The sequence below is a fragment of the Stenella coeruleoalba genome, assembly GCF_951394435.1.
Source record: "Stenella coeruleoalba genome assembly, chromosome: 9".
NCBI lineage: Eukaryota > Metazoa > Chordata > Mammalia > Artiodactyla > Delphinidae > Stenella > Stenella coeruleoalba.
Genome location: NC_137155.1, coordinates 93,989,909 through 94,017,763, shown reverse-complemented (window position 1 = coordinate 94,017,763; position 27,855 = coordinate 93,989,909). Strand labels below are relative to the sequence as shown.

The 27,855-nt window shown below is 40.3% G+C and overlaps 1 protein-coding gene and 1 long non-coding RNA gene across 5 annotated transcripts in view; one reads left to right on the top strand and one right to left on the bottom strand.

Annotated features, from left to right (window-relative positions):
• Nucleotides 1–27,855, top strand: part of TCAF1 (TRPM8 channel associated factor 1) — a 91,725-nt gene that overhangs the window by 2,188 nt on the left and 61,682 nt on the right. The window contains exons 1-2 of one of the 4 annotated variants that reach the window (XM_079930981.1): nucleotides 14,536–15,154; nucleotides 24,260–24,893. In XM_079930981.1, coding sequence (XP_079787107.1) covers nucleotides 24,274–24,893 — 620 coding nt within the window. In that variant the 5' untranslated portion in view covers nucleotides 14,536–15,154; nucleotides 24,260–24,273. Of the gene's footprint in view, nucleotides 1–14,535; nucleotides 15,155–16,654; nucleotides 17,244–24,259; nucleotides 24,894–27,855 lie in introns of those variants that run through there. The other 3 variants (XM_079930980.1, XM_079930979.1, XM_079930982.1) reach the window with 3 other exon arrangements.
• LOC307191167 overlaps nucleotides 24,906–27,855 on the bottom strand; it is a 204,936-nt gene continuing 201,986 nt past the window's right edge. Inside the window, exon 4 of the long non-coding RNA XR_013829627.1 lies at nucleotides 24,906–26,635. This is a non-coding gene — a long non-coding RNA (uncharacterized lncRNA). The remainder of the gene's footprint in view (nucleotides 26,636–27,855) is intronic.

The window sequence follows — 27,855 nt, the reverse complement described above, 5'->3', positions numbered from 1 at the left end:
GACAGAACGTATGGCTAGCTGACCATCCATCCATCCATCCATCCTTCTGTACCCCAAAATATTTGTGAATTGACTTCACTGCAGTACTTTGCTTTCTTTTTTCCTTTGGTTTGATTTTTTTTTTAATTTATTAATAAAAGGTATGTACGCTAATAAAGTGAGTGCCTGACCATCTCCTAGGTCAAGAAATAGGACATAGCAGTACCCTAGAAGCCCCTTTGTATCCTAGGTCATGCTCATCCTTCTCCCTTCCCTGAGAGATAACATCTATCCTGATTTTTTGTATTAATCATGCCTTTGCTTTCCTTTATAATTCTACCATTTGTGTGTATATTCCAAAAACATATATATATGTTGGCTTTCCCTATTTTTTACTTTAGTATTAATGGCATTGTACCATACGTATTCTTAAGTTTTTGAAGTTCACGCCAGTTGATGATTCCTTCATTTTCACTGTTTATGGCTTGAGTCTACTATAATTCATTCATTCTACATTTGTTAGTTGTTGCTCCTTTGGGGTTTATATTAGTTATCTATTGCTGTGTAACAAATTACCCCAACACTTAGCAGCTTAAAACAAAACAAACAAACAAAAAGCATATTATCTCACAGTCTCAGTGGGTCAAGAATCCAGGAGGAGCTTTGCTGGGAGCTGACTCAGTGTCTTTCTCAGGCGCTAAGCAAGGTATTGGCTAGGGCTACAGTCATTTCAAGGCTGGGTGGAGGGAACCCCTTTCAGGCTCACTCACATGACTGTTGGCAGGCCTCTTGGCCTCACTGGCTTTGGTTGGCCTCACTTCTTTGCCACATGGGCCTCTGTATAAGATCAGCATGGCAGCTTGCTTCCACCAGAGTGAAGGCTTCCAGAGACAGAGAAAGACGAAAGCCAGAGACTTTTTGCAACTTAATCTCAAAAGTGACATCCCATCATTTTTGCCGTCTTCTGTTCATTAGAAGTGAGTCACTAGTTCCAGTCCACACTCAAAGGAAGGGGGTTAAACAAGACCATGAATATCTAGAGGCAGCGATTATTGGGGGCCATTTTAAAGGCTGCCTACTACCCGGGATATTAACAAATAATGTCCTCTAACTATCTCGTACATGCCTTCTGGTTCACGTGCACCCATTCACTCTGGTTCCTTGGAATGTACACCTAGGTGTAGAATACTGGGTTTTAAGATTTGTGTATGTTCAACTTTCTTAGGTTATTGCTAAACTGTTTCCAAAGTGTTGAGCCAGTTTGCACTCTCTCCAGCAACAGATGAGAGTTCCTGTTTTTACATATACCTGTCACAATTTGGTATTATCAAACTTCATTTTTAGCCAGTCGAGCAGGCACGAAATAGCATTCAGTTTTGATTCTGATTAACATTTCTCTAATAACTAATGAAACTGACCATATTTTCATATTAACGATGAGCTATTTTCCTTTCTGTCTGAGAAATTCTGCTTCCTCTCTTTCATTCATTTTCAGGTTGGGTTGTTTGTATTTTTCGTATTGTCTATTGGAATGCTTTCTTTACATAACCTGGATGCTAGTCAATCCCTAGTTAACCACATATGCTGCAAATATCTGCTTTCACTTTGGTGCTTAGCTTTTCTTTCTCCATATGTCTGCCTATCTCTGCCAATGAATTAAGTTCTGAATTTTAATTTCACTTTTAATATACTTTCCTCTAAAAGTTTTTAAAGTTTTGTATTTGGCAATGTCTTAATCCACCTGGAAGTTTCTTGCTATACTATTTACTCCATATGAATAATCAACTGTCCTAGCACCAGTGATCTGCATGAATCAAGTTTTTCATATGTGCATGAATTTGTTTTAAGCTCCGTACTCTCTCTGATTATCTATTTGTCTAACTCTACATCAATACAAAATTGTTTTTAACTACTATAGTTTTATAATAAGTCTTTAAATCTGGTAGGAAAGATTCTCCCACCTCTTCATTCTAATTCAAGAGTTTTTTTAGCAATTCTTGGACCTTTGATCTTCCATATAAATATTTAAATAAACTTGTCAAATTCTTCAAAACAGGAAACAAACAAGCAAAGAAACAAACTTGCTGGAATTTTTATTGATACTGAATTAATTCTATGTATCAATTTTGGGAGAAATGTTCTCTTCAAGGTGAATTTTTCCATCTGTGAACTTGGTATATAATGCCATTTATTTAGCTTACCATTAATATTTTTTAATGTTTTGTAATGTTTTATAGTACCTTTCATTGTTTTCCTTTTGCTCGTTTCTGTTGACTTTATTTCTAAGTACATTATATTCTTATTGCTATTGTAAATGTTTTCTTTTATAAAAATTATATTTTGTAGCTTATTGTTTGTTGCTGGTGTATAGAAATCCAATTGTCTTTTATATATTGATTATATATCAAACTTGATAAGCTCCATTAATAATTCTAAATTACCTATAGAGTCAGATTTGCTAAAAAGGCAGTTGTATCATCTAAAAATAATGACAGTTTTGTTTCTTCCTTTCTAATCTTTACACTTTTAATTTCTTTTTCCTGTCTTACTGCATTGGCTAGGAACCCCAACATAATGTTAAATAAAAGTAGGGAGGGGTGTCTTGTTTTATCCTTAAGATAATAAAGAAAAAGATTTCACTATATCAACTTTAAATATTGCATTCATGATGGTTATTTTGTAAATGCTTTGTCCCATGATAAGAAAATTCAGTTCTTCTTTTGTTAAGCACTTTTATTATGAGTAAATTTTTCATTGAATGCTTCTCCTATAGCTATTGATTTTCTCATATGATTTTTTTCTTTAAGTATGTTAATGTGGTGAAGTTTAGTTTATTCAAAGTAATATTAAATCAACCTTACATTCCTGGAATAAACTCTCTATGATAAATATCTAATAACTTTTAGATATAGATATAAGGATAAGCATTAAATATTTGTATCTATATATGTGAATTAAGATTGGCCTGTAAATATTCTTTATGGTACTAACCTTATCTGTCGTTAATATCATTTCATAAAATAAGATGAGTAGTATTCTCACTGTTGCTATTCTCTGGAAGAATTTGTGCAAGATTGGAATTATCTGGTCAAATATTACTTTAAATCACCAGCACAACACTCAGGGTTTAGAGTTTAGTTTGTCAGAGGATATTAAACCTGTTGGTCCAATTATTTTAAAGATTATAGGACTATTTAGGTTTTCTTATGGAATCAGTTTTCATAAGTTGCATTTTCCAAGATATTTAACCAAAATTAATGGAACAAACTTGTTCACAATATTCTCTCATTATCCGTTTAAATATTTTCTATTATTATGACCCCCTTTTCATTACTAATGTGTGTATATTTTCTTTCTCTTTTTGGCTTGATTAATTTTGCCAGAACTTGGACTACTTTGTTAACTCTTTCACACATACACACACACACACACACACAAACTGTTTGTTTTCTTCATTATTATTTATTTTATTACTTCTTTCTGCTTTCTTAGAATTTTTCTGTTATTTCTTTTCTAAGCTCTTAAGGTATATGCTTAACTCATTAATTTTGAGCTATCATTCTTACATAAGCTCTTCAGGCTATAAATTTGTGTCACTGCTCTTTAGCTTTATCTCACAAGATTTGATATGAATATTTTGCTATCATACTTTAAATATTTATCATTTCTATTACGGTTTCTTGTTTGAGCCATGAAATTTTAAGAAATGTGTATTTGAATTTCCAGTCACTCCATAAAGAATATTTTGTTATCTTCTAGTAAATGTTGCCTAGCTAATTTATAATGAATTCAGAGAATTATGATACCAATTCCTTTGGATTATTGAATCTAGCTTTACATCCTACCACATTGTCAGTTTTGTGTGCTTGAAAATAATGTGTAGTCTCTAATTATAGAATGTCCTGTGTATACCTTTAAAACAAGGGTGTTAATTATGAAATCCAGGGCTGCCATATCTTCACCAATTTTTATGAGCTTAAATTATCAATACAAAAATAGATACATTAAACTCTCTCACTATGATGGTGAATTTTGAAATTTCTCATTGTAGATCTGTTTATTTTTACTTTATATATTTTGAGGCAGTGCTATTAGGGAATTGGAATAAATTGAAAATTTTATCATAATGTAGGGATATAAAATATTATGGCTAAAATATTAATGCTTTTGTTTTGAATTCTTAATGTGTTCATATATCATCAAATCAAGAGTTTCTTGATTGGTGTTTACCTCATTTATCATTCTTTCATCCTTTCACTTTAAATCTTTCTAAATCTGTGTTTTAAATATATATGTTGAATTTTGTCAAAAGCTTTTCTGCATCTATTGAGACGATTATATGGTTTTTATTTTTCAATTAGTTAATGTGGTGTATCACACTGATTGATTTGTGGATATTGAAAAATCATTGCATCCCTGGGATAAATCCCACTTGATCATGGTGTATTATCCTTCTAATGTATTCTTGGATTTGATCTGCTAGTATTTTGTTGAGGATTTTTACATCTACGTTCATCAGTGATATTGGCCTGTAATTTTCTTTTTTTGTGGCACCTTTGTCTGGTTTTGGTATCAGGGTAATGGTGGCCTCATAGAATGAGTTTAGGAGTGTTCCTTCCTCTGCAATTTTTTGGAAGAGTTTCAGAAGCATAGGTGTTAACAATTCTTTAAATGTTTGATAGAATTTGCCAAAAGCTTTTGACAAAATTCAACACCAATTTATGATGAAAACTCTCCAGAAAGTGGGCATAGAGGGAACATACCTCAACATAATAAAGCCCATATATGACAAACCTACAGTCAACATCATACTCAGTGGTGAAAAGCTGAAAGCATTTCCTCTAAGATCAGAAACCAGGCAAGGATGTCCACTCTCACCACTTTTACTCAACATAGTTTAGGAAGTCCTAGCCACAGCAGTCAGAGAAGAAAAAGAAATAAAAAGGAATCCAAATTGGAAAAGAAGAAGTAAAACTGTCACTGTTTGCAGATGACATGGTACTATACCTAGAAAATCCTAAAGAAGTTACCAGAAAACTACTAGAGCTCATCAATGAATTTGGTAATGTTGCAGGATACAAAATTAATATACAGAAATGTGTTGCATTTCTATACACTAACAATGAAAGGCCAGAAAGAGAAATTAAAGAAACAATCCCATTTACCATCTCATCAAAAAGAATAAAATACCTAGGGATAAACCTACCTAAGGATGCAAGAGACCTGTACTCTAAAAACTATAAGACCCTGATGAAAGAAATTGAAGCTAACACAAACAGATGAAAAGATATACCATGTTCTTGGATTGGAAGAATCAATATTGTCAAAATGACTGTACTACCCAAGGCAATCTACAGATTCAATGCAATCCCTATCAAATTACCAATGGCATTTTTCACAGAACTAGAACAAAAATATTTTAATTTGAATGGAAACACAAAAGACCCTGAATAGCCAAAGCAATCTTAAGAAAGAAAAACAGAGCTGGAAGAATCAGGCTCCCTGACTTAAGGCTACAATACAAAGCTACAGTCATCAAAACAGTGTGGTACTTTCACAAAAGCAGAAATATAGATCAATGGAACAGGATAGAAAGCCCAGAAATAAGCCCATGCATCTATGGTCAATTAATCTATGACAAAGGAAGGAAGACTATACAATGGAAAAAAGACAGTCCCTTCAATAAATGGTGCTGGGAAAACTGGACAGCTAAATGTGAAAGAATGAAATTAGAAAATTCTCTAAGACCATACACAAAAATAAACTCAAAATGGATTAAAGACCTAATTTAAGAGCAGATACTATAAAACTTAGTGGAAAATGTAGGCAGAACACTCTCTGACATAAATCACAGATCTTCCTCAATCTGTCTCCTAGAGTAATGGAAATAAAAACAAAAACAAGCAAATGGGACCTAATAAAACTCGAAAGCTTTTACACAGCAAAGGAAACCATAAACAAAATGAAAAGACAGTCCACAGAATGGGAGAAGATATTTGCAAACGCTGCTACCGACAAGAGATTAATCTCCAAAATTTACAAACAGCTCACACAGCTTAATACCAAAAAACAAACAACCCAATCAAAAAATGGCAGAAGACCTAAATAGACATTTCTCCAAACAAGACATACAGATGGCAAACAGGCACATGAAGATGCTCAACATCACTGATTATTAGAGAAATGCAAATCAAAGCTACAATGAGATATCACCTCACACCAGTCAGAATGGCCATCATTAAAAAGTCTACAAACAATAAATGCTGGAGAGGGTGTGGAGAAAAGAGGACCCTTCTACGCTGTTGGTGGGAATGTAAATTGGTATAGGCACTATGGAGAACAATATGGAAATTCCTTAAAAAACTAAAACTAGAGTACCGTATGATCCAGTAATCTCACTCCTGGACATATATCCAGAGAAAACCATGGTTTGAAAGGACACATGCACCCCAGTGTTCATTGCAGCACTGTTCACAATAGCCAAGACATGGAATCAGCCTAAATGTCCATCGACAGATGAATGGATGGAGAAGATGTAGTACACATATACAATTGAATATTACTCAGCCATTAAAAAGAATGAAATAATGCCATTTGGAGCAACATGGATGGACATGGAGATTATCATACTAAGTGAAGTAGGTCAGACAGAAAGACAGATATCTTGTGATATTGCTCATATGTAGAATCTAAAAAAAAAAGATACAAATGAAAATATTTACAAAACAGAACAGACTCACAGAAAACAAATTTATGGGGAAAGGTTGTGGGGAGGGATAGATTGGGAGTTTGGGATTGACATATACAGACTACTGTATTTTAAATAGATAAGCAACAAGGACCTACTGTATAGCACAGGGAACTCTGCTCAATATTCTGTAATAACCTAAATGGGAAAATAATTTGAAAAAGAATAGGTATATGTATATGCATAACTGAATCACTTTGCTGTACATCTGAAACTAACACAACACTGTAAATCAACTATAGTCCAATGTAAACTAAAAAATTTAAAAATAAAGAAATAAAAACCACAATGAGATACCAGTACATAAAAAAGCATATATGTCATAAACTTATGTGTATTTCTTTAAATCCTAGGTTTTTAAAATTTTTGTTAGACAATTTATAACATCATTGAATAATTTAATCCAGTTATATTTACTGTGATTAGTAATACAATTGGATTTACTTTTACCATCTTATATTTGCTTTTAATTTTTTCTGCTTTATCTGTCTCTTTCATTCCTAACCACTCTTTCTTTTTTCTCTTTTATTCCCCATTTTACTCCTTCTCTTATTTGGAAGTTACATGTTCTAATGTTTTAGGTCAAATGTTTTAGCAGTAATTCTAGTAGTATAGCACACTTAACTCATAACATTTATTGAAGTATAATTGAGAAATAAAACTTGCATATATCTAAGGTGTACAATGTGATGTTTAGATATATGTATACATTGTGAAATGATTACCACAATCAAGCTAATTAACATATTGATCACCTTGCATAGTTTACCGTTTTTTGGTGAGAACAATTGAGATATACTATCTTAGCAAATTTCAAGTATATAATACAATATTGTTAACGATAGTCATTGTGCTATACATTAGCGCTCCAGAACGTATTCAGCCTGCATAGCTGAAACTTTGCAACCTTTGCTCAATATTTCCCCATTTCCAACCTCTCCCCAACTCCTGGTAATGACCATGCTACTCTCTGCTTCTATAAGTTCAACTTTTTTAGATTCCACATATAAGTGAAGTTGTACAGTATTTGTCTTTCTCTTTCTGAATTATTTCAAAACTTAGCATAATGCCTTGAGGTTCATCCATGTTGTCACAAATGGCAGGATTTCCTTCTTTTTAATGGCTATATAAATTCCATTGTGTATATATGCCACAATTTCTTTATTCATTAATCCATTTGTTAGTCACTTATGTTGTTCCCATATCTTGGCTACTGTGAGTAATGCTGCAATGAACATGGCAGTGCAGATATTATTTGCAGTTACTGATTTCATGTCCTTTGAATATATACCCAGAACTAGGATTGTTAGATAATATGGTAGTTCTAATTTTAATTTTTTGATGAATCTCTATACTGTTTTCTATAATGACTGTACCAATTACATTCACATCAACAATGTGCAAGGGTTTCCTTTTCTCCACATCCTCACCAACACTTGCTATTTTTTCTCTTTTTGATATTAGCCCTTCTAACAGGTGTGAAGTGATATCTTGTGGCTTAGATTTGCATCTCCATGATGATTAGTGGATTTGAGTACTTTCCCATATACCTGTTGGCCATTTGTATATCTTCTTTTGTGAAATGTCTATTCAGGTCCTTTGCTTATTTTTAATTGGATTATTTGTTTTCTTGCTATTGAGTTGTTTGAGTTCCTCATATATTTTGGATATTATTAACTCCTTATTGGATATATGGTTTGTAAATATTTTCTCCCATTCTGTGGATTGTCTCTTTACTCTGTTGTTTCCTTCCCTGTGCAGAAACTTTAGTTTGATATAGCCCCACTTGTTTATTTTTGCTTTTATTGCATGTGTTTTTGGGGTCATATCCAAAAATTTATTTCCCAGCTCAGTGTTAAGCTTTTTTCCAATGTTTTCTTCTAGTAGCTTTACAGTTTCAGATCTTATGTTTAAGTATTTAATGCATTTTGAATTGCTTTTTGTATATGGTATGAGGGAAGAATTCAGTTTCGTTATTCTGCATGTGGATATCCAGTTATTCCAACACCATTTATTGAAGACACTATCCTTTCCTCATTGTGTGTGCTTTGCACATTTGTCAGAGATCAGTTGAATGTATGGTTACAGGATATAAAGTCAACTTACAAAAATCAGTTGTGGGGACATCCCTGGTGGCGTGGTGGTTGAGAGTCTGCCTGCCAATGCAGGGGACGAGGGTTCGGGCTCTGGTCAGGGAGGATCCCACATGCTGCGGAGCTACTGAGCCCACGTGCCACAACTACTGAAGCCCACGTGCCTAGAGCCCGTGCTGTGCAACAAGAGAGGCCACCGCAAGGAGAAGCCCGCGCACTGCCATGAAGACCCAACGCAGCCAAAAATAAATAAATTTAAATAAATAAGTGAGTACCAGTTAGTCAGGACCTAAATTAAAATAAAAAAAAAATCAGTTGTGTTTCAATACACTAACAGCAATTTAGCAATTTCCTGAAAGGGAAATTTAAAACAAGAATCCCATTTACAATAGCATCAAAAACAATAAATACTTAGGAACCAATTTAACCAAGAAGGTAAAAGACCTGTACACTGAAAACTATAAAACATTGATGAAAGTAACTGAAGACACAAATTAAAAGCTATTCTGTTCATGGATTGGAAGAAGTAATAATGTTGAATTGTCTCTGCAAGTTTATATATAGAAAAGCTTAATAAAAGAAGTTAGTCATCTGCAAACAAAGGCAATTTAACTTCTTTCTTTCCATTTTGGATGGCATTTCTTTTTTCTTGCCTCATTGCTCTGGCTAGAACTTCCAGTACTATGTTGAAAAAAAGTGAAAGGGGGACCCCTTGTCTTGTCCCTGATCCTAGAGGAGAAGCTTTCAGCCTTCACTCTTGAGTGTGATGTTAACTGTAGGCTTGCCATATGTGGCCTTTATTTTGTTGAGGTACATTCCTTCTATATCCAATCTGTTGATAATTTTTTGTCATGGAAGGGAGTTGTATTTTGTCAAATGCTTTTTCTGCATCTGCTGAGATGATTTTATCCTTCATTTTGTTAATGTGGTAGCACATTTATTGATTTGCAGATGTTGAACCATCCTTGCATCCCTGGAATAAATCCCACCTGATCATGGTGTATGATTTTTTTAATGTACTGTTGAATTCACTTTGGTAATATTTTGTTGAGGATTTTTGCATCTATATTCATCAGGGATGTCGGTCTGTAATTTCCTTTCTTATAGTCTCCTTGTCTGACTTTGGTGTCAGGGTATGGGTAAGGCTCAAACAATGCAATAAATTTAAAACCATTTATCTTCATTAACCACCATCTTGCAGCTGTGCTCTTGTTATTGTATGTTTATTATGCTTTTATATCCCACAAGACGTATTTGTTTATTTAAATATCAATATTGATATTTGCCCAGGTATTTACTCTTTCCCGTATTCTCAATTCCTCCTGTAGTTATGTACTCCCATCTGGGATCATTTTTCTTAATTTTGAAGTACTGCTTTTTATACTGTAATGCTAGCAAATTCTCTCAGCTTTTGTTTATCTAAAATTGTCTTTATTTTGCCTTCATTTTTTGAGGGATATTTTTGTTGTGCATAGAGTTTTAGGTTGGCAGATTGTCTTTTTTTTTTTTTTAACCAATACCACTATGTTCTGGTTTCTATCATTTTCTTTTGAAAAGCCAGATGTATTATTGTTCCTCTAAATGGAAAGTATCCTTTATTTCTCGCTGACTTTCAGATTTCCTCTCTGAATTTGTTTCTTAGCATTTGACTATAATGTGCCTAGTGTAGTTTTCTTTGTATTTATTCTGCTTAGGGAATGAGGAGGGTTTTTTTGTTTTGTTTTTCTTGTTTTTTTTTTTTTGCGGTACACGGGCCTCTCACTGTCGTGGCCTCTGCCGTTGCGCAGCACAGGCTCCGGACGCGCAGGCTCAGCAGCCATGGCTCACGGGCCCAGCCACTCCACGGCATGTGGGATCTTCCTGGACCGGGGCACGAACCTGTGTCCCCTGCATAGGAAGGCGGACTCTCAATCACTGTGCCACCAGGGAAGCCCGAGTGTTTTTTTTTTTAATTTGAGTTTTGATGTTTTTCATCTCTTGAGAATTTTCAATCATTAATTATTAGCATATTGCTTCTGTTTCACTGTCTCTCCTCTTCTTCTGGGAGTCTAATTACACATATGTCAAGACTTTTTACTATGTCTCATAATTCCTATTATAGTTTTACTGTATCCTTTCATCTCCTTATGCATCCTTTCTTTCCTCTGTGTGTTATTTTTAGATACTTTCTACTGATTCTTGTTGCAGTTCATCAATTCTTTGGTCATTTGTGTCTAATATGGTATTACAACCAACTATTGAATTCCTGATTTCAATGATTATGTTTTATTTCTAAAATTTCTATTTTAATATTTTACGTTTTAATTCTATACTGGTATTCTCCAGCCTGTTTCTGTTATTTTTGAACACATTAATCACAGTTATTTTAAAATCAGTCCCTGTCTAAGAACTCAAATGTCTGAACCACTTGTCTCTTTCTATTTTTTGTTGTTTCTCTTGAGTTCTTGATAATTCATCCTTATTTTTAGCCTCCTTCTAAATTTTTGATTGGATGCAGGACATCATGAATGAAAAATCAGAAAGTTCTGGTTGATGTTATTGTTTATCAAAGAGGATTTTTCTGGCGTGGGGGACAGATAAAGTACCAGCAGATTACTTTAATACTATCAGAGATTAGCTTTAAGCTTTCTTAGAACTGGTCCCTTTCAGGTTTTTCCTTTATCCAAGAGCATAGACCTTACTTCTCAGGCATTATTTTTAGTGTTGATAAAAATCAGTTACTTTGGTGGGACTGGACCTCCATATTTCCATAATAGTACAGCTACTGAAATGACTGCTCAATTGATTGGCATTTTAGCCATTATTTTCTGCAGGTTTTTTGGGTCTCTCCCTGTGCATGCATAGCTTAGGAGTCAGCCAGTGACTTAAGGGGAATTTGTACATAGATTTTTAGATTCACTTCTCTGAGGTTTCTTCTTGTCTGAAATTTCACTCCTTTGAGTTTTAACTGGTTTGGTAATCTTGAACCAGTAACGCTGACACTTCCTGCTTGGCCTCAGTTATCCTGCATTGTGAACTGGAAAATGCCCTAAAAGAAGAAGCCACAGTGCAGTTCATGTCCTGAGTTTTCCTTCCCTCAGGATTGTAGCTTCTCTCATCCTGCTTATATTGTTTGCTCTTCAAAGTCTTCCCTTGTTTCCTACATTTTATCCAACTTTTACTGCTGTTTTTAGTGGAAGCATTGTTCTAAACAAGGTATTTTCTCAATGACAGAATTGGAAGTCTCTCACCATTTTGTCTTACATCTCAGATTATTTATCTAAGATTATTTTATTTCTTCTTGAGATCTATCCTTTAGAATTTCTGTTAAAGCAGACATTTTGATAATAAATTCTCAATATTTGTGGGTCTGAAAGTAACATTTAAGACTCTTATAATAGAAAGTAGGGGACTTCCCTGGCGGTCCAGTGGTTAAGACTCTGTGCTTCCAATGCAGGGGACGCAGCTTCCATTCCTGGTGGGGGAACTAAGATCCCACATGTCTCAGCGCGGCCAAAAAATAAAAAGTAGTTTAAAGAAGGTAGTGCCGCGGTGGCACTAGGCATGAGAAAGCAGTGAGGGTAGCTTTTGGGTCACTTCCAGACTATTAAGGATGGTGCTGCTTTGAACATTCTAGTACATGTCTTTTGGTGACGTGTGTATGCATTTCTGTTGGATATATACTTAAGAGTGGTATTACTGAATAGTCTTATTTTTTATTTCAAAATAATTTTTGTAACATTTTAAAAATACAAAATATCTAAAGAAAAAATTACTGGTCAACCCTTCCCACTTCCTGAGGTAGCCAAATATATCCTTATTTTTCCTGTTAGATAAACAGAAACATACAAAAGTAGGATCATTAATTTTTCACTAAAAATATATGTTGAGAGCATTCCTCAAGGTTTGACTTGAGCTCATCTTTTTAAAAACTGCGTAACATTTTGTAGTATGGACTGTTAATAACTTCTTCATTCATTCCTATGTTGCTGAGTATCTACAGAACTTAATATCTCAAAAGTTATTTCAGTGCTTTCAGGATTTCATGGCAGTCTCTATTACTCAGGGCAGAAACTGGAAAGTAAAACAGAACCTCTAGGGGAAGTAGAAATAAGAAAGGAATCAGGGGGCTTCCCTGGTGGCGCAGTGGTTGAGGGTCCGCCTGCCGATGCAGGGGACACGGGTTCGTGACCCGGTCCGGGAAGATCCCACATGCCGCGGAGCGGCTGGGCCCGTGATCCATGGCCGCTGAGCCTGCGCGTCTGGAGCCTGTGCTCCGCAACGGGAGAGGCCGCGACAGTGAGAGGCCCGTGTACCATCAAAAAAAAAAAAAAAAAAAAAGAAAGGATACAGGATTTATACTTATACTTGAGCTAGTAAGGTAGAGTCTGAAACAGAGAAAGAGAGGATAGAACCCACTGAAATTTTGGGAGACACAGAAAACAAAAGGCTTAAGGGAGAAAATTAAAAGAGCACGAAAATGAGGAGAAAACTTACAATACAGAAAATTTGCAATTTGGTCAGTTTTCTATGTCACGGTGCTATTTGTTTCATAGAGGAGTGATCCTAGGATTGCTTTCCTCACCCCACAATCATCTGTCTTGTCCATTCAACCATCCGTTGGACATCACGGATCACCTGTTTACGGCCACATGAAGTGGAGAATCTGGAAAAGAATGACGGAGTTCTTGGCTTGGGCTTACTCTGGTTTGGGGAGTTGTAATGAAACCCTGAAGTAGTACAAGGTGTGGTACTCTATCCACTTTACCTTGAATCCACATTCCTGTGGAAGGTCCAGCCTGGACACTGTTTTGTGCTAGGGGAGAAAGCTTTGAAATTGTCTCTTCCTGAGGATAGTTTGGTCTGGGGACATCTTCTCCTTAGGTACCCAGTGTATAGGGACCAGGGTGGTGATGGGTGAGGGGTGAGGAAACAGGACAGTATACAGAGGCCCCACAGATCTTGTAGGCCTTTGGGGACAGCCATAAAAAGGGGCTGTGGTTTTCACCCTGGTTTCTAATGTTGAGCTCACCAAGCTAGATGAGCAGACACCTGATTCAAGACAACACGTGGTCAGGCATAAAGCCAGATCCTGGCTCAAAAGTCAAGTGTTGCATCCCACTCTTCCTTGATTAAAATGAGTCAGGACTAGGAACGAAATTCAGGAAACCCATACACAGGGAGAAATCATTTTTATAGGAGGGTCACTACCAGCTGCTTGAGCAAGGATATTTTATCTATTTCGTTGATTAAATGTATCTATTTTTATCACAAAATAATATATATTACCGTTGAAACGTTAATGAGGTGTATGAAGAAAAAATACAAATAATCTTCTCTTTACTGTCCAATTCTTATAGTTTGATGTATGTCTTCCATAAAATTTGTGTTCATATAAGCATATAAAAATATTTTTAAATTTATCTGTACAAAATTGCAAAATCTCCGTTTTACTACCACGTTAAATGTTTATTAAAAATATAAATATAGTAAGACAGGAATAAAGACACAGACCTACTAGAGAATGGACTTGAGGATATGGGGAGGGGGAAGGGTAAGCTGTGACAAAGTGAAAGAGTGGCATGGACATATATACACTACCAAACGTAAAATAGATAGCTAGTGGGAAGCAGCCGCATGGCACAGGGAGATCAGCTCGGTGCTTTGTGACCACCTAGAGGGGTGGGATAGGGAGGGTGGGAGGGAGGGAGGGAGACGCAACAGGGAAGAGATACGGGAACATATGTATATGTATAACTGATTCACTTTGTTATAAAGCAGAAACTAACACACCATTGTAGAGCAATTATACTCCAATAAAGATGTAAAAAAAATAATTAAAAAAAACCATTATTAGCTGTGATAAAAATAAATAAATAAATAAATATAGCCAAACTCCTGGCAAATATATATAGATTTAACACATCCTTGGAAGTAGTTGTATTATTTTATATAAAGAACTATCACTATCCACCAACTCGTTTGCTGGTAAATAGAATCACGGATTTCTTTTTCCGCAAACTGCCCTGCAGCACTGCCAAGGCGGGGGCGGGGGTTCTCCGTCCTGCATTTGCTGGGGGCATCTACGCGCAGAAACTGACACAAAGCGGGGCCTCTGCGGTTTGTGGGCTGCCGGCCAGGCTCCGCCCCCACCGCTGCGTCAGCCAATCAGCTCCCGGGACGGCCGCCTTCTCCCTCCCCCACCCCCGCCGCTGCTCACCTCTACCCGCAGCGTCCACCACCACCTCCACCAATTTTCAAATCCCGGGCTGTGTGCCCCTTCTCCTTGTCACGTCTCTGCAGAGGAGTCCCTTCCCCCTTTGAGGTAGCGGGTGTGGATATTGCTGGACTACGGGTGAGTCTTGTACAAAGATGGTTTCTGGGACCAGAGCAGGCCACGGAGCACCAACCGAGTTCCCTGCGGCCGGGCTTCGAGAGGGAGGGACGCGGCCAGGGTCCCAGGGGAGTGGGCCCAGCGGGACTGAGAAAGTGGTTGGGTTTTTGGTCTGAGACCAGTTGGGCCTAAGGAGGCAGATGTCTTTCAAAGAGGATTCCCTGCGGTTTCTCCATGTCTGTTTCTGGCTCTGCTTTTTTTTTCCACCACTCTGGCTTTTATATCTTTAGTTCTGTTATTTCTTCTCCTCCGGGAAGGTAACCATCAAAAGTCTAATGCATTCTTGCCCTTTCTAAACATTTTTCATAATAAAATCTGTCAAAGCTACAGATAAGTACAGAAAATAATATAACAGATTTATCAGGTGTTGACATTTTATCACCTTTCCTTCAGCTCTCTCTTTCTCTCTCAACGTCACTCCCCCTCTCTCCCTCTGTGTGTGTCTCTCCTCCTTTTTAAGAAACAAAATCTGACATTTAAAACCTTTTCCCCACCAAGTCTCATGCCACCATCCTGAGAGGTAAGTTAGGTTGTATCCCTCCCATGTATATTTTTGTCCTATTATTTATTTTTATGTATGCAGTATATGCATTTTTGTTTTGAAGTTTAAATTTTTCATGAAACAATGTTTCAGGTTTTACCTTGGTGCTACTAGTCTTGGCATTTCAGACCCAAAAGGGTCTTAGCAAGCAAGTCACCAGCCCTCTTTGTTTAGAAGAGGACCCTGACCCCTGGAGAAGATAAAAGACAGCCTCACCATCACTCCTTCACCGAGCAGGATCCTGAATTCAGGTCCTCTTGATTTCTGTTCCTGGCATTTCCTCTATGTAAACCCTGCCAGTGAGCTCACCTGCCCACATGCTCCTATTGAATTATTGTTCATATGATTCAATTTGGGGAAAGAGGATTGAAGGGAGATGGAGAAAGGAAATATGACTTGGATTTGGACCAAATCCTAGTCAAGATGAAAAAGTATGCATTTTCTTGAAACATATTTATTAAATCTTAGGATGACCGGAATATTTATTTTATTTAACAAGCAGTCATTACAGTCTTACTGTACATGCCAGACATTGATCTAAGAACTTTGTATTCACTCACCAGGCTTAAGCCGAGGAACAGAGGAATTAAGTAACTTGTGCAAAGTCACTCAGCCCCTAAAGTATAGCACTAAGATCTGAATCCAGGTTATCTGGTGACAGTCTGAGTTCCTAACCATTATCCTACATTATACTACCGTAGCACCTGAGCTAGGTGAAGTCACCACACAAAGTAGGAACTTGGAATTCAGAGAAGGGAGGAGCAACTGTCAACTGGTCATCAGAAAGGACTTTAGGAAAGAAAGAGGATTTGAAAAGTACACAGAAGAATCAATTTTAGCCACCTATTGTTTGCTTGAGATATATTCTTAATTTACCAGACAACACAGTAACAGTGCAAATAATGCAGCGCTATATAAAAGTTGCCCTGCACTGTTCCTCAAATTAAACAAATATTAGCAGGTAGAGACGTAGCTATCCTGTCACCCACCATAATACAAATATATAGAGGGATGCTTTTTATTATAAAAATGAAAGCATATTCAACAATTTCTGCAATTTTTATTTTCCCCTAGGCAATATGTCAAGTACATTCCTCCAACGAAATGGAGATCTAACCTCTTCATGAGAATTGAATAATACTCTGTAGACTGTGTCTATGGTTTGTTCAGCCATTTCCTTTACTAATGACTAGTCAGAGAAGTTTTGTCTTAATTAGACGGCCGTCCCCACTGCCAGAATGGGGGCCACCGCAATGCCGAGCCGACAGGGCCGGCGACACAAAGAAGTCCTGTCCCCTGCCAAGCGCCGCCCCTCGGGGTCGCGGTCCCGCCCAGGAGGAAGCGGGGAGGAGGAGACTAGTCCGGAACCCCACCCCCGCTTCGTCTCCGCCCAGCTCGCTCGCCCAGCGCCGCTTGCTGGGACGCCCCTTCCCCGCAAAACCCTGCGTCTCCCTCTGCCCCCAGCCCTCCTTCTCCCAGCTGCCGCCTTGGAAGTTGCAGGGCGACCTGGTGAGTGGCCCTCTCCGAATGCCCCGCAGGCTGGATCAGGGGCGGGTGGCCATGGACTGAGCTCGGGTAGGGAGAGGGCGGTGCCGGAGGCCGAGGGGGCGCGAGGGGGGCGCGGGCGGACCTGTGGGCCCCGGCGAGCGGCAGGTTTGCCGGTTCCCAGATAGGGGCACAATCCCTCGCTGTTGTGTCCGCCTTCCTGTGAGAGATTGTTCTGTGTTCTCCGGCTCTGCATCCCTCCTGCCGCATTGCTCCTCCTCTTGGGGTTCTAACATCTGATGTTTGTTTAATTGCTTTGTGTTGTCGAGTTGCGCACAAACATGGCCTAGAGAAACAGCATCTAATTCGCAGCTTTATCGGGTGAGACTACCCTAGCCCAGGGAGGTGGCAGGGCTTGCTCGGGGTCACACGGGGAGCTGGTGGTAGAGCATCACTTCTGTCCTACTGCCCTTTGATCTTTGCAAACACTCTCTGGGACTGAGATCCCTCGCCCACTTGCATTGCCCCCACCGAGACTTAGGGAATGTGTGTGTGTGTGTCTAAGAGGAGCCGATGGTCTGTGTACCTCCAACCAACCCAGACCTCCGTGCCAGCAGGCCTGGAGAATTCCCTGCCAACGCACGCGAGCTTTTCCGCTGTCTTCCCTCCTCTCACCCCTCCTTCTGCTGCTTCCCCCCACCTCAGCCCCCTCTCCACTCCTCTGACGTCACCGACATGCTCTTTGCAGACTGGCTCTGGGCCTGGGGAGGAAAGTCTGGCCTGGTGAAGGCGTGGAGAGGAAAGGAGGGAGGAGGATCCCACACCAGAACTTAGTCCTGACAGCCCCTCCGAGTCAAGGCCGGCCCTCTCCCATATTGTCCATTTGATAGGACACCCTCTGAAGCCAGATGATCAGCAGCTAGGAAGAGGCAACACCTGGATTTTTTTTTTTTAACTCAGGTCTCACTTATGCACTCATACTCCTACATTATGCTATTTTCCTGGGATTTACCTAGTGAGAAAAGTGAGCAAATATGAGTGAGAGAAAGACAGAGAACCCAGGGGGAACTTAGGAATTAAGAAGGGAGCGCATTAAGATTAAACTAGAGGAATAGAAAGAGCAGAGTTCTGCATCCTGCCTGTTTTTATGGGGATGGGGGGGGGGGGAACTGATTCTGGAGGGCCACAAGAGGGCCTTCAAAGATGTTAGTAACGGCCTGTTGTTTAATCTGGGTGATTGGTGTATGGAAGTTTGTTTAATTTTTAAATCGTTTTATTATTTTACCATCCAAATTCTTCCACGTGCATTACATATTCTTTTAAATGTATGAATTAAACCATTTTAAGTGAAAAATAAGTAAGATTGGGCTGGTATGAACCCACCCCAATTCTGGCTACTATTAACAGAAGATGGTGGACACTGGAAAAGATACTGGACATATAAGGAAAAATAAAGCGTTCGTGGAAAAAAAGGCATGAAGACGAGAAGACCTATAGGATTGGGTGTCTGTGATATGGGTCATTTTGCAAGGCCCGAGTGGCTATATGCTGAAGAATTGATTCAGGTTTGCCCTTACGTTCACATCCATGATTCAGTCGTCCACCTGTGGAGCACCTCTTCATTCTTGTGGGGAATCCAGATATATAAATCACGTCCCCTGCAGATACTTACTCTACTTTGGGGATTTCAGATCAAGCTACAGTGCAGGATGTCGTGCCATATCCAAGGCAGGCCCACTACCTTCTTGCCTTCTAGGTACGTCTCTTAAAGGGAGACCCCGTTTAGGTGCCATGGGGCCTCTTTGTGGAAGGGGTAAGGGATCTGTAAAGCTCTCTCCTTGAGTTACAGGTCGTGCCTGAGGTGCCTTCTACTCCCGAAGTGCCTTGGGTTCCATTAGTTAGCGGGCCTGGGGAGAGAAAGCAGGATCCACAGAAGGAGAACCAAGGATGAAGAACTTAAGGGGAGAAATAAGAGATTACCCCAGGCTATGTCCATCTGCGCTCACCAAGCTAGGAGGGCAGACAGGGATTCAGGCACAAAGAAGCAGCATTTGGTTGAAAAATTGTGTGTGGGAGTCATTGATAGCTGGTTAAAGTGGGGACAGAACCAGCTACAAAGTTCAGGGAACCTCCACAGAGGAGGAATTCACATTTATTGGTGGACAAATGCACAACTTGGGAGATGAAGGAAGACATTTTAGAATGAGTGAGATAGGATCAGTTGATGAATCCAATCATTTATATATTCAATCATTTAATGTGTTTACTTGATTGAATTTATATTACCTGTGCTATTTTTTTTTAACATCTTTATTGGGGTATAATTGCTTTACAATGGTGTGTTAGTTTCTGCTTTATAACAAAGTGAATCAGTTATACATATACATAATTTCCCATATGTCTTCCCTCTTGCGTCTCCCTCCCTCCCACCCTCCCTATCCCACCCCTCCAGGCTGTCACAAAGCACCGAGCCAATATCCCTGTGCCATGCGGCTGCTTCCCACTAGCTATCTACCTTACTACGGTTGTTAGTGCGTATATGTCCATGACTCTCTCTCGCCCTGTCACAGCTCACCCTTCCCCCTCCCCATATCCTCAAGTCTGTTCTCCAGTAGGTTTGTGTCTTTATTCCTGTCTTACCCCTAGGTTCTTCATGACACCTGTGCTATTTTTAATTGTAATAGAAATACATGCAACAATTCAAAGGATTGTTGGTGCAGACTTATATAAAGAGAAAGAATACTGTTCACCTCTTCCTTTCCTATGCAGTCAGTGTTAGCTTGTTGAAATGTGGCCTCCATAGTTTTCTGTTTATATAAAATCCTAGTAACAGGCTTATGTATTTCTGGTACTTAAGAACATGGACTCCAGTGCTAGATTTCCTGGGTTTGAATGAAGGATCCACTTACCACCTATGTGACTTAAGCAAGTAACAAATTCTCTGGCCATCGGGTTTTTTGTTTTGTTTGTTTTTTGGTCTTGCGCATTTTTAAAATTGGGATAGTGATAGTACATACCTCATAGGTCTATTGTCAGGATTAAATAATGTATGTAAAGCGCTTATAATGATGCCTGCAACCTGGTAAGCACTATATTGTCGTCACTACTACTAAAATTGCTAGTACTACTATTGTTAGTAACCTCATCCATACAAAGGTGGGTTTTTGTCCTACATATTATAGCAATTTGAAATTTTCACTTCAGATATATCTAGGACATTCTTCTAGGTAGAAGAAAAATAGGTTTAACGCTGTTCTTTATGAAAGCCTCGTGGTATTCTATAATACAGATTATCATGCTTTTCTCAAGCATTCTCCTTCTCAAAGCTTGTCTTGCCACACTCAGAGCCTTGCTATCAGACTAAGGAACAAGGAAAACCGGCAGAGAGAAGGGCGCTCAGGTGGTTCCACCCAAACCCCACGCACCTCAGGCCACCCGTCAAGCCCAGGAACCAGGTGGGAGACTCAGCAGGAAAAGCACCCCTCTTCTCCCTTGTCCCCTACTTTTCAAATCTCCAGGCCACCTGTCCATCCCTTTGTCACTTCTCTACAGATACTTCTTCTCCCATGAACTAGCTCGGAGTACAACTAGTGAGGCACAACTGCGAGTTCCCTGCTCTGGGTGTGTCTGGAGTATCAGCGCTGGGGGCAGCATGGCAGTCGTTCACAGCGTGTGTATGGGTGGCCGCCTGGGGGCTGTGCCCCGGGGTCTCAGGTTCGGTGCCATGGCCTATCCGGGGGTTACATGGAAGTTGGGTAGCCGTGACTTTGGGTTAGAGATCCTGTACCCACGGGAGTCAAAAATGGTTCTAGAGAATATTGTTTGCCATCTACCTATCTCCCTGTCTAGATTTTCACTTATCTATCTCCATTTGCAGTTTTGCTGGGCAGTGACCATCCTTGTGCGTATATCTTTAATACTGCTGTTCTTATTTTGTAAGAAAGGTTATCAGTAGGCCTGCTCATCTTAAGATGGGCACACCTTTGAAACTGAGTTGCCACTGTCAGATTGCTTTCAGATTCTCAGTCCTTCTAACAGATCGTGCTAGTGTTTCCACAGCCTTGGGGCATTGGACATTATTATCTTTACCTTTCTCTCCTCCTCTTCCTCTTTCTTTTTTGCCCCCTTCTTTCTGGACAATCTTAGGGGCAACGTACATTGTATTTAAATTGCCTGATTAGTGATATTGAGCCTATTTGCATAGATTTATTAAGTTTCCTTTTCTGTGAATATTTTCTCTCAGAAAGGTAGGATTTCAGTGGCCTGAAAGATGTGGGAGAGGGAACAGGAATAAAGAGAACGGAAAGAGAATCTAAAATGAAAGCAGGGCATGTCCAGGAAGGCCAAGTATCCTGGAAGCTGCAAGAGCTATGCTGGAAAATAAGAGGCAGGCAGCCCTGGGGGCCTTAAACCCCAAGAGGAAGCTCAGATTTTCCCCGGGGGGCAAAGGCGAAGCTCTGGGGGGTTCTTTTCTGGGAAATAACACAATCAGTGGCTGTAGAAGAATAAAGGCGAGAACAGATGCTGGTGACTTAGAAGCCGGGTCCATTTAGTCCAGGAATGAATCGCTGAGGACCCAAACTAGGTTAATGGCAGTGCGATTGGAAACCGTGAAGGACGAACGACACTGTGACCAGCTGGACATGGATCAGAAGAGAGAAGGGACACAACTGTGACTCCTTGCCGTTTGCTGTCCTGGCTGTTTGTGGACCCCAGGAGGAGCCAGGGACGTGACAGATTCTTATTAACCAACTGTTTGCTGATTGTATCTTCTCAGTAGTTCTCTGGGGTGGAGGTTACCCTCTTTAACAACTAGGGACCTCGAGCTTATGTTTTTACCCAAGAGGAGCTAACTTGGAGGGAAAAGAATAAATTTAAGACTTTTCAGTTTCAGAGACAGTTACAAATGGCAGAGTGTGCTTTTAATAGGGGTCTTGAGTTTATGGCTTATGTCAGGACCAGGGCCTTTGCATCTGTGGCCTGGGGAAGGCACAGGGAAGGCCTCTGCCAAGGGCCCGTAGAAATCCTTGAGAACTAAACAATCATCAGTATTAGTACTGGCTCCACAATATGAAACCTGTAAAGTCGAGAGTCGACAAATGCTTAATCCAGTGTTGGTAAAATCTAACATGAAGTTAGATTTGTTTTCACTTTACAATAATTCCCTATTTTGCACATACTTAAATAGCTTATTCGTAACCAAGTAATTTTAAGCAAAGATATATATATAATAATTGAACACGTATATGTGTCTACATATCTACAGATCCATATATAATACGTAATGGAAAGGCACTTAGCCTATGCTATTCCTTTCATCTTCAGAACAGTCCTATGTGGTGGATAGTATTATCCGTACTTAATGAACGAGGAAGCTAAGTTCAGCCTAACTGCAGAGCCGAAGCTCGTAACTGCTGTGCCGTAGTACCTTGAGTGAGCATATTCTTTCACAGGGAAAAAAGCAGTAAGGGCCAGAGATAAACACCTAAAGAATATCTGCATGTTCAGAAGAGGGAAGAGAAGGATAGGAATGAAGCGGTTTGAGAGGTTACACATGATGAGGCTGGCTCAGGCCGTAAGGTTGGAGGTGGTAATAGCCTCAAGGACCAGGAGAGCAGCACTGTCCAGACCCACCGAGTGGTCAGTGAGGCCTGGATGTCCTGACTATTCAACACGTCTGTCCTTGAGGGAAGTGCTTCAGTGAAGTGCATATGGAGGAGTTCAGGCTGCAGAGAGACCTTGAGCAGGGAGCTTGTGGTGAAGAAGCAGAGGGGTTTTGTGAGTACGCATCCACAGACATACACACCTTTCTCTGCTATGTCCAGGTGCAAGTAAGAATCTGCCGTAAGTTCATAAATTGTTACCTCTGCTTCTGATTGTCTGGGACCTGGACTCAAGCCAGAGGACTTCTGCTTTCCTCTTACCCAGCCTATGACTGTGACCAGAGAACCCTCTATGAGGACCCAGACTTTTCAGACTGAAATTCTGGCCCCAAACTGAGATTAATACGATCAGTGTGGAAGCCAAATGGGGAGGAGTGGGGGTGGGGAGATAGCATGCTACACCACTGCGTTGGTTTCCACTGGTTACCGCAGCAAAGTACCACAAACTGGGTAGCTTACAACAACAGAAATGTATTCTCTAACACAACGGTCCCCAGCCTTTTTGGCACCAGGGACCAGTTTCATGGAAGACAATTTTTCCACGGACGGGCGGCGGCGGGGGGGGGGGGGGGGGGGGGCGGGGATGGTTCAGGCGGTAATGCAAGAGATGGGGAGCGGCAGATGCAGCTTCACCCGCCGCTCACCTCTGCTGTGCGGCTCAGTTCCTTACAGGCTGCAGACCAGTAGCGATCCGCGGCCCAGGGGTTGGGGACCCCTGCTCTAACAGTTCTGGAGGCTTAGAAGTTTGAAATCCAAGTGTTGACAGGTTTGGTTCTTTCTGGAAGTTCTGAAGGAGAGTCTGTTCCATGCCTCTCTCCTACCTTCTGGTGTGTACCAGCAATCTTTGGCATTCCTTGGCTCATAGAGACATCACCCCAGTCTCTGCCCACATGTTCTCGTAGCCTGTGTGTCTCTCCCCTGTGTACCTGTGTCTGTGTCCAAATATCCTCTTCTTACAAGGACACTAGTCATTAGATTAGAGCCCACTCAAATCCAGTATGACCACACCTTAACTTGATTACATCTGCAAAGACCTATTTCCAAATAAGATCACACTCACAGGCGCTGGGAATTAGTACTTAAATATATGTCTTTGGAGACTCAATTCTGCCCGAATTCTTCACTTCTGTTTGCTTCCTTATGTGATGCAAAATGTCGAGCTTGTTTAGTCTGACCATGAGAATGTTAGCTGACAGCGCACAACAGGGTCTCCTGGATTGGAGACACTGAGGGCCCTGAAGAGTGCTCGAGTCAGTTCACAGTGTCGGTCTCATCTGCTTAATGGGAAGAATTGCCCCAGCTACTGGAGGAGTGAACTCTTGGCTTGTTTGTTTATCCATTCTTCACCAGGCTGAGTCTTTGCTTTCCTCTCCGCAGAAGCCGATCCAGCCATGGCGACTCCGTCTGCTGCCTTTGAGGCCCTTATGAATGGAGTGACAAGCTGGGATGTCCCCGAAGATGCCATCCCATGTGAACTGCTTCTAATTGGAGAGGCCTCCTTCCCGGTGATGGTGAACGACATGGGCCAGGTCCTCATTGCTGCCTCTTCCTATGGCCGAGGCCGCCTGGTGGTGGTGTCCCACGAGGACTACTTGGTGGAGGCCCAGCTCACTCCTTTCCTCCTCAATGCAGTGGGTTGGCTTTGCTCTTCCCCTGGGGCTTCTGTTGGTGTACACCCATCCCTGGCACCTCTGGCCAAAATCCTTGAGGGCTCTGGCGTAGAGGCAAAGGTTGAACCAGAAGTGAAAGACTCCCTGGGGGTTTACTGTATTGATGCCTACAATGAAACCATGACTGAAAAGTTGGTCAAGTTCATGAAACGTGGAGGGGGCTTGCTAATCGGAGGCCAAGCCTGGGACTGGGCCAACCAGGGCGACGATGAAAGGGTTCTGTTCACGTTCCCTGGGAACCTTGTGACCAGCGTGGCCGGCGTGTACTTCACCGACAATAAAGGGGACACGAGTTTCTTTAAAGTCTCTAAGAAGATGCCCAAGATCCCAGTCTTAGTTAGGTGAGTGCATCACCCCAGTGGGGAGCTGGTCCCAGGTTAAAAAGCAGAAGGTGGTTCTTGTCTTCAGGCTACTCCCAGGCTAACAGAAGAGAATTTGGCACTCAACGTGGACTCGCCATAAATCAACCAGAGTATTAAAATACCCTGAGGGGCAGGAGGGGCAGGATCCCTGTTGCCTCCTCAGACCAGATCACTTAGCTCTTTGAGGGGAGAAACATCTTAGTGACCATTATGTCCCCCGGCATCTTGTTTAGTAAAATATATTGCTGAATCCCAGGGTTCACATGACTAATCCAGGAAGGTGACAGGTGAAGGTTGCCTGCAACTGAAGTGTAAGGCAAAGGAAGACGGACACGAGGGGTCCAGTAAGACAAAGTCTAGAGAGCTGTGCGAAAGGTTTTGCAATGTCCAGCCAGATAGGGTTAGGATGGAAGTAAAAACTAGAGGATTTAGAAGTTGAGTTACCAGAAAGATGGCATAAGTTCTATGTGCTAGGTCTTAAATCTAGGAGTCAGAGATGATTTTTATCTCTGGAAGCAAAAGACCTGCTGATGGAGGATGAAGGAGGCAGCTGATGGGTTCCAAGACAGGCTACACAGAAAGTTCTTTGAGGGCCTTGCCCAGCCTGTTCCCTTCACATTGTGCTTCAGCACCTCATATGGTGCTGAACATGGAGCAGGTTAGTAGGTGCTCAGTAAACATGTGTTGGATGGATGAAGAGAGAGATGAGAAGCTGGAGTAGTCCCAGAAGTAGAAAAATCACACGAGGCCACACCTTATATTGTGCATGAAAACTCTCAGCATCCTTGGAGCAAAGAGCATTGGTATTTCTGTCCGGTGGGAGCAGAACGAGGTAGACTGAGTGAGGACGGTACACCAGGGTAGTACAGAGACTTAGGGAATGAGCTGTGGCCTCTCCTTGGCATGGAACTCCTGGAACACCCCACACAGCTCCATTCTCATATGTGCAATGAGGAAAGAGCTGTTCAGAGGCACAGGGATTGATCAGATTGCTCAAACTTCAGCTTACTAGTGATCTTCATTCTAAGGACCAGGAAGGTAAAACTTGGGCGTAATTCTATTTCTTAACAACGTAATCCCCTTTAGTTGCCTTAAAAGATGTTTTTCGCTATCAAAATCATACCTCTTTTTTCTTTGGCTATGCCTGTATCATCTCTCATCATCACTGAATCTGAATTTTTTGCCTTTTGGTTAAATCGTGTGTGTGTGTGTATGTGCATGCGTGCACGTGGGAAATCAACTTGAAGGCTAACGCAGGAGGAAAAATCAGACTTAATAAGGGACGTGCATAGAACCTCCTGTGGAGATTATGGGTTATTAGCGTCGGTTATTCACTAGGTAAGACGTCACTGCAACGCTTGACTCTGTGCTTGTGCAGGTAGGTATATCATAGAATTACTTACATGTTATGAGGGTCATTTTTTGACTTGTGGATGGATTCAAGATGGCAGCAATGATTTCCTAAGTTAATTGGCTGAGAAGAAATGAAGAGAAGGAAAAGGTACAAGAGAATATATGTCTGTGTGTGTGTGTCACATATATACATTTCTTAACTTATCTACATTAAGAAATACCTATGGGGCTTCCCTGGTGGCGCAGTGGTTGGGAGTCCGCCTGCCGATGCAGGGGACACGGGTTCGTGCCCCAGTCCGGGAAGATCCCACATGCCGCGGAGCGGCTGGGCCCGTGAGCCATGGACGCTAAGCCTGCGCGTTCAGAGCCTGTGCGCCGCAAAAAAAAAAAAAAAAAAAAAAAAAAAGGAAATACCTATGCATAGGTTGAGATGAGTAGGGAAAAACAGAAAAGAAAAACCTCTCCTCCTCACCCCAGTTTCCTTAATATTAGCTCTCAAGCACCCAGTATGTGTGTTCCATCCCTCCCTCCTTCCCTCTCCCTTGCTCATCCCTTATTTCCTTCCTTCTACAAAGTAATATATTCACAGAGTTCAAAAAATCAAAACAATGCTGAAAGGTCAGCATCAACCTATCTTTCTCCCACCTCCTGTTGTGGTCGTTACCAAACTATACATTTATCCAAATTCATTAATTATAAACCTAAATTGTGTGAATTTTACTTTATGTAAATTAAATCTCAACCTTTGAAAATATATTTGTTAAAATAGGACTTTAAAAAATAAATAATCTGAGATATAATCAGATTCATGTATAAGGATTGCAATTCAGCATTATTTGTTATTGGGAAGAGTAGAAATTATAGAACACTATACAATGGATTATTAACTAACCATTAAACATATTATGTTTCCAAGAATATTTAAGGACAAGGGAAAGCTCTTTGGGGATACTATTAAGTGAAATAAAATAGGATACTAATGGTGGTTCAATATGTTCCCAGTTCTGTTAAAAAAAAATATAGCTATATGTAGAAAATATTACATAAGAAGAAAGCCCCGAATGTGAGTAATAGGTAGATCTCTTGACTGTGGGATACTGAGAGATGATTTTCAGGTATAAACTTTAATTTTCAAACTTCCTATCAAATTTTTTAAGAAGGCATATATTTCATTACCTTGCTTCACATGCAATTCAGAAATCACATTTAAAATCTTCCACATCTTTATGACACACAAATGCTTTTTTATTTAATAAGCAGAAAATATTTTTAAAATTCTAACTCGTTAATAGATCACTTTTTTTCCACTTTCCTTTCTAATATTTCTGAAACATGCACACACACATGCATGTGCAGTGTTGCCAATACAGTTGACCCTTGAACAACTTGAGGGTTTGGGTCATCCCTCTACACAGTTGAAAATCTACGTATAACTTACAGTCAGCCCCCTGTATCTTCGGTTCCATATCCTTAGATTCAACCAACTGCGAAACGTGCAGTACGGTGGTATTTAGTATTGAAAAAAAAAAAACCTGTGTAGAAGTGGACCTGCACAGTTCAAACCTATGTTGTTCAAGGGTCAACTGTA